The sequence below is a fragment of the Pocillopora verrucosa genome, chromosome 14 (genome assembly GCF_036669915.1).
Source record: "Pocillopora verrucosa isolate sample1 chromosome 14, ASM3666991v2, whole genome shotgun sequence".
NCBI lineage: Eukaryota > Metazoa > Cnidaria > Anthozoa > Scleractinia > Pocilloporidae > Pocillopora > Pocillopora verrucosa.
The window spans coordinates 16474878-16482019 of record NC_089325.1 but is presented as its reverse complement, the minus strand read 5'-3'; the positions used below and the strand labels follow the sequence as shown (position 1 = coordinate 16482019).

At 36.4% G+C, this 7142-nt stretch overlaps 1 protein-coding gene across 1 annotated transcript; it reads left to right on the top strand.

The window, feature by feature from the left end:
* The first annotated feature begins 1913 nt into the window (after positions 1-1913).
* LOC136278278 (uncharacterized) lies at positions 1914-5612 on the top strand. Its single transcript, XM_066161794.1, has 4 exons — positions 1914-3050; positions 3195-3641; positions 3711-5067; positions 5605-5612. Exons 1-4 carry the CDS (start codon positions 1914-1916, stop codon positions 5610-5612), a joined length of 2949 nt encoding a protein of 982 aa, XP_066017891.1.
* The last annotated feature ends 1530 nt before the right edge of the window (positions 5613-7142 follow it).

Genomic DNA, 7142 nt, shown 5'->3' with positions numbered 1-7142 from the left:
TAGGAGAAATTCTAAAACGGAATGGTAATTTTGACTTGTTTCATGTACAACTTCCCAGTCTACCTTAGGACCTTGTTCGTGGATGATTAACCTGACAGAGTTACACATTCGAGTACCAGCATAATAATCAGGTATTTCTACATAGAGTTGAATTGTATATAAAAAGTCTTTTAATTCTTTCAAATTAATCTTGAAATCAAACTGAAAAAACAAAAAAAGGAACTAAATAACTACTGGGTACTCAGTGATTTCAACTCTTTCAACATGATGTGGTTGACACGCTTCAAAATGAACTTGAATAGTAAAAAATTTAAACAATTCATAGATAGGAAGAGGAAGAAATGATATAAAAGTCTTCTAATGTTTCTTTCTATGATACCTAGATCTAGAATGGAATCATATGGAGGTCTATTTAAATAGATATGAATCGTGAGTGAAGTTCGCGTGTCTTGGTTTTCGAATAAGTCGTTATCAAGATGATCGATAATTTGTTGAAAAACAAGTAGAAAACTTCTTTGAAACACGAAATCGAACTGAAAAAATTCAAAGAAAAACAGAAAGTTGTTCAAAGTTGATTTCTAAGACTGTACCTAGAGAAATAGGATTGACTGTATTATAACAAATAAAGTAACTAGGTGTATCAGATTCGTACAAAGAAAACCATAAATCTTGATCAAAAACATAGATAAAATGTTCAGAAATATCTAAAAAGTTTTTATCACCGATCATCATAATAAAAAAACGACTCATATTTCTAAGTGAAACCAAGAGGTTATAGAACGATAAAAAACATCTGTGATCTCTTTCATTACACTGAAAAAAACAAAAAAATTACGAATATCTCATTGTTCTTTGAAGAAAAATATTACCAGTAATAACATGTTCTTCATCATTTTCTGCAACATATTTTATCGAAAAACTATTGATCATGGACGAGTCTGTTTCTTTATATCGAAGATTGTATTCGTGATAATCTGATTTCGTAGCATATATGTATAACATGGTATGTCTGTAAGGAAAATCACCTATGACCTCACACGACTGTAAATTTACTAATGGAAACCAAGCTCGATAATATCTTGTTAAATCACTAATGACGTCTTTAAAAAAATAATCGAATACATCTGGAAAAATTTAAAAAATCTTAGTTTAAAATAGTATCATTAATAACACGTACTTCTTCATCATTGCGTTTTACCCATTGTATTTTAAATGTGTTTACATTACTACTCGATAATTCTTTATACTTAAGATTGTAATTGATGTAATCCGATTTAGTGGCGTAAAAGTATAACATAATGTGCCCATATTGAAGATTTCCCGTTACTTCGCACGAACATAAATCGACTAATGGAAACCAATACATACAAAAATCCGTCAATTTGCAAATCACTTCTTTAAAGAAGACAATCGAATACAACGTTCTAGCTTGCATCTGGAAAAAATACAAAAGATAGAAAATTATCCTATGGAATCAATCCTCTCATTTGATAAAGATCAAGATAAAACCAAGGACTTGTTTCAGGATATATACCGATCTCAAAAAATAATTATAACGATAATGTACTTCGTATGATTCTATCCAAAAGTAGTAATTCAAAATCTGAATGATTTAATGTAAAAGCATTCATTTCATTTCGAAGTTGTGTTTGAGTTGCTTCAGAATAGCAACGAATTGTTTCGTGTAAATGATATGCAAAACATACATATCCTTTTAAGATGGGAGTAGTAACCTAAAGCGAAGAATTATTATTGTTATTAACGTGAAAATAATACATATAAACCAACAATTCAGCTTGTTGTCGTGCCTATGAAAAAATATAAATATTTTTTACCGACGACGGTATAGTAATCTGTACATGGAATATAAATATTCAAAGATTACTCAATTTTGATAATGTATGTGCGCCAAGATGGCTGCCGCTTACTGTCGTCGTTGTTGTTTTTTTAAGCTTTTGTGCTTTGTTACCTTGTTCGTTCAGTATCTTGACAAGCACAATTCAATCTGTTCGCCTCCATCTACCTTTAAAGGCCCTTTTAGCGTCAGTCGAAAGCTATTTTCTGCTCCTCGCTGCGGTCAAGACCTTGCTGTTGCAAGACGCTCAACTAAGTTACCGATCACCAAATGGTCAAAGCATGGTTCGACAGTTGCTGCTCTGTCTGAAAGAGGTTTCATCAAGGACCTATCTATTGCAGTGGATGTTGAAATTAACCCGGGTCCGGAAAATTTTAACTACATGCCGACTGCTTCACTTCAAACTTCAAGACCTAGATTTTCTTTCAGTCGACGTAATTTATTTCAACTTCACTCCTGTTGTCCTAAGGTTAAACTGGATTATTATCTTATTCATCGCTTAAAGTCATTGGGAATTTATAGAGCTAGAGGTCGTAGAGCTGGTGTTAATTCTAGATTTGGATCTCGTCAACAACATCACAAGATTCCAGTTCGTGTCACTGACCACTGTTTTTTATCAACGACCAAACGCGCACGACTTCGACCCAAGGATACAAATTTGCATTTCATTTCTACTCACTCTTCTTCTTTACCCCGAATAATCCCCAAATGTATGGTCATTAATGCAAGATCACTTGTGAAAGTTGATGCTGCTTCTGCTTTGCATATGGAATTGCACTCAAACAACTGCGATATTTGCATCATCTCCGAGACATGGCTTAAACCAAATTTTCCATCTCATCTCGTTTGTCCGAAGGATTACTCAATTTTGCGAAAGGATAGAACTGACCGGTCAGGCGGTGGTGTTGCTATTGTCTGTAGGAGCGATTGGTTGTTGGAACAATTAGACAGCGTTTTTTATAATGCCTTTGAATGTTTGTGGGCTAAAATTACAACTCCCAACTCAAGCTTTTATGTGGCTGCTGTTTATCATCCTCCAGATCCGCCATATTGTCCTGATGATTTATTGGAACATCTAACAAATAGTTGTGATCATTTATTGACTGGTAATCCTAACAGCAACCTTATAATTTGTGGTGACCTCAATCAGCTAGATTACAATGATTTTCTTATACAACTAAATTTATTCCAGATGGTAAATACACCGACAAGAAAGAACAAAATTTTGGATGTTTTGATTACTAACGTCCCACATTTTTGGAGGAAAGTATCGGTCACTCAAGGACTAGTTCGATCTGACCACTCTGTGGTCCTGGTATATCCCTGAATCCCACTTAAGGCTGAAAGGAAAACTGTGATGTTCAGAGATGTTCGTGATCATCATAAACTGGATATGGATAAACTGTTGAAGTTTCATAACTGGGACAATGTTTATCAATGCGGAGATGTGAATGGAAAACTTAATCTTTTTTGTACCAAGATTAAGACCATGTTTGATGAGTGTTTTCCGGGTATATCAGTACGTGTGTCTAATAGGGACCCCCCGTTCTTTTCTCCTCTAATCAAACATCTACTGGACCAACGGCGAAAATTGATTCGGCGAAGTAACATGTCAGGAAATTCTGTTTCGATTGAGATCCAAACTCTTCAAGAGAAAATCAACAAGTTGATCAGAGATAATCAAGTTCGAGCAGTTAAAGGGAATTTTGAGAAACATAGTGCAGGATCCAAATCTTGGTGGTCAACAGTCAATTCCCTGACAGGAAGGAAGTCTACCAACTCGCAAGTAAGCTCAATTATCTCCCCGAGCGAGATCAATAATTTTTTCTGTTCCATTAACACTGATCCCCTTTAGAAACCCATTGACACTGTCACTATCCCGGAATCAAGCGAGATGCCTGTTTTAATGGTCTCCAGTGTTACCAGGAGTCTACTGAAATTAAAAAGAACTGCCTCTGGTCCAGATGGAATCCCGTACTGGTTTTGGAAAGAGTTTGCGTACGACCTCGCTCCTGTTGTTACCCATATTTTCAACTGTTCTTTGGAAAGTCACATTGTGCCTGATCTTTGGAAATTGGCCGACATAACTCCCTTGCCTAAAGAGCCCAACTTTAAAAATTGCACACAGTTGCGGCCTATTTCGCTGACTAATGTAATAATGAGGGTTTTTGAACGTCTTGTATACAGACAAGAATTATCTCAATATATGAAGAACTTCATTAGCTTCGACCAGTTTGCATACCGCAAAGGCCACAATACGACAATGGCCTTAATTAAGTGTCAATATGCTTGGCTGAAATGGCTTGAGTCGGGTTTTGATTGTGTTAGAATCTTCTCTTTTGATTTCAGCAAAGCTTTTGATTCGGTCCCTCATGATATCCTCTGCTCTAAGTTGAAAACACTTGATATAAATCCATACGTGACCAATTGGATTATTAGTTTTTTACAGAACAGGAAACAAAGAGTTGTTGTTGATGCCATTGTCACGGACTATGTAAATATCAATAGAGGTGTCCCTCAGGGGACAGTTTTAGGCCCTATACTATTTTCTATTATGGTCAATGATATTAAGGCCATTCTACCAAATCAGAATTTACTTGTGAAATATGCTGATGATTTAACATTAAGTATTCCAGTAAAATCGCTGGCTAATAACGGCAATTTAGCAGCTGAGGAGGTCCGATCGATCGTCGCATGGACATCTGCTAATCGTATGCAACTAAACTTCAAGAAAACGTGGGAGATGCTTCTTAGAGGCAAATCCACTAAGGCCTTACCTGCTCCTCTGGTTTCTATAGAGCGTAAACCATGTCTGAAGTTGTTGGGTGTAACTTTTCAATCTGATCCGTGTAACTGGGACTTACATTTTGATAATATTATATCGAAAGCCAGTAGTCGTCTGTACATCTTACGTGTTTGTAAATTCTATGGACTGCCGCTGGATCATCTTCATCTTCTCTTTATCAGTCTTATTCTACCTATATTTACATATGCTGTAGAAGTATGGGGCTGCGCGTATTATCATAAGTATCTGAGTCGCATAGACAGGCTGTTCAAGAGAGCTTTTAAGCTTGGCTACTGTAAAGAGCTTTTTTCGATTGAAAATATTATTATTCTAAAAGATAAGAAGTTGTGGGCCAAGATCACCGACAGCGATTTTCCAACAGCTTTAGATGACCTTTTGCCACCAGAGCGAACAATGGATACGCTACGTAAGAGGCGCCATAATTATATTCTCCCGCTTGTCAGAACTGAACGTTTCAAAAGGACCTTTATTAATAGATGTTTGTTCTCTTATTAGTTATTCAGTTAGTAATTTAGTTAGTTTATTAGTTTTATACTTGCTGATTTCATATCATTGTAACTAAACACGTTTGTTGTTTAGAGTGCTTAATAAAGACTTATTATTATTATTATTATTAAAGATGCTGTTCAATTGGAAATCGTCTTTGAAATCAATGTCAACCGTCATATCGCGATATTGAATATTTATGGTTCTCATGAATAAAAAGATGATTTGTTGTTCTAATAAAAAATGACGATTTGAATGCAATTCGCAACATAATAAGAATTTGAGTAATTCTTTTAAGATCAGGTCGTGAGTCTAAAAAAGAAAGAGAAATGAAAAAATTAAAAAGTATTTAATCGTTCGATTAATCTTTTGTGAAATCATACCAATAAAGCTTGACTATCAATGTGTAAATGAAATATTCTATTGGCTCTTTCTAATTTCTGTTGCATCCATGTAGGTTCATAACGTTCAGCGTCATATGAAACGTACAATGGTGCGTAGTTTCCGATTCTTTCTCGCACGCTTAGTGTTGTTTGTTCAGCCATCATCATATAACACATCATTTTTATTACCAAATTAGGCATCTACGAGAAGAAAATTTTTTTCTCAATTGGTAAAGTGATCTGTATCAGAGTAGATAAAATAATATCGAATTATGAATTCATCTTCTCTTACCCGTTCTAATTGGTTTTCTAATGTGGGTGAATCAATGAGTTCTCGAAGACGTAGAATGACCTCTTCCCTCGTCATGTTGAGGACATCGTTTGCAATGCGCTTCGTATCCACGTTGGATCGACGGTTAATGATTTCCGTTCTAGCAGCCTCTGCAGCAGCAGAGTCATCGTCAGAGGACCAATTGGTCTGACTGGGTGCTGGCGACGTGTTGTTACACCCACTTAAAGGTTCACGACAAAGCCCGCAAGAATGGTGATGCCTTTCCCATCTCATCTGACAGCGACGGTGTACATATTGTCTGCAACAAGGGAGTTGGACACTTCGTTCGCAGGTCTCAGATTTTAGATGGCATACGAAACAGTCGTACTCGCTCGTGACAACATCAGGCTCTTCATGTTTTAGTCTTTTGCTGTGTCGTTCAGCCATCCTTTTTTTTACATAAATATAACATATAAACAATCAGGATGGTGACGAAAGACATTGTTTTTTATGACATGTATGATACCTCTTTTGTTTTCTTCGTCTTCTTGCCGTCTTGTTGTTGTTGTTGTTGTTGTTGTTTTACTTTGTTTACTCAAGCTTAAGGTTTGTGAAGAATGCGACTTCGTGCGATGAAGGTGTTCCTTTATATAGTGCATCTGTCACCGTTGCCATGTGGTATCCTAGGAGGGGGTACCCCCCATTCCCCCGTATGTTAATTTTTATGACAAGAGACATATGAAAAAAATAGGTGTTTTTTATTTTTTAAAGAAACATGTCAAATAAAACTTTTTTTTCTAAGTTTTACTACCACCACCACCACCACCACCACCACCACCATCATCAAATGCTAATCGTTTTGCAATAGAACCTAAGGGTTTAATGACAGAACCCCAAATAGAACTCTTTGATTTTTTCTGCTTTTTTCCTGATGGATTCCAACTTGTCCACCCTTTGGCTGGTACCTCTGTTTGAGGTATTGTGGTGTCTTTCTCATCTTTCTCAAAGTTTTCTTTAATGCACCTTCTAGATCAGGTTCAGGTCCTTCTTCAGCAAACGGTAATTCACTCCACAGTACCTTTTCTGGTACTGTTGTTGGTTGTTTTTTGGGTATTTTGATGGGAAGTGTCGGTGGTGGTGTCACTGGTTCTCTCTTGGGTACTTTTCTGGGTGTGGGGACCGGTTCTCTTTTGGGTGTGACTTGACTCCAAATTCTTTTAAGCAATTTCTGTTGCATAGGAGTGACCAAATCTCCTTCTTCATCTTTTAATGATTTGGCCAACTTGGTAGGATCTGCATTGACCGATAACGATGCTGGTAGTTGCCTCAATTTTTTAATTG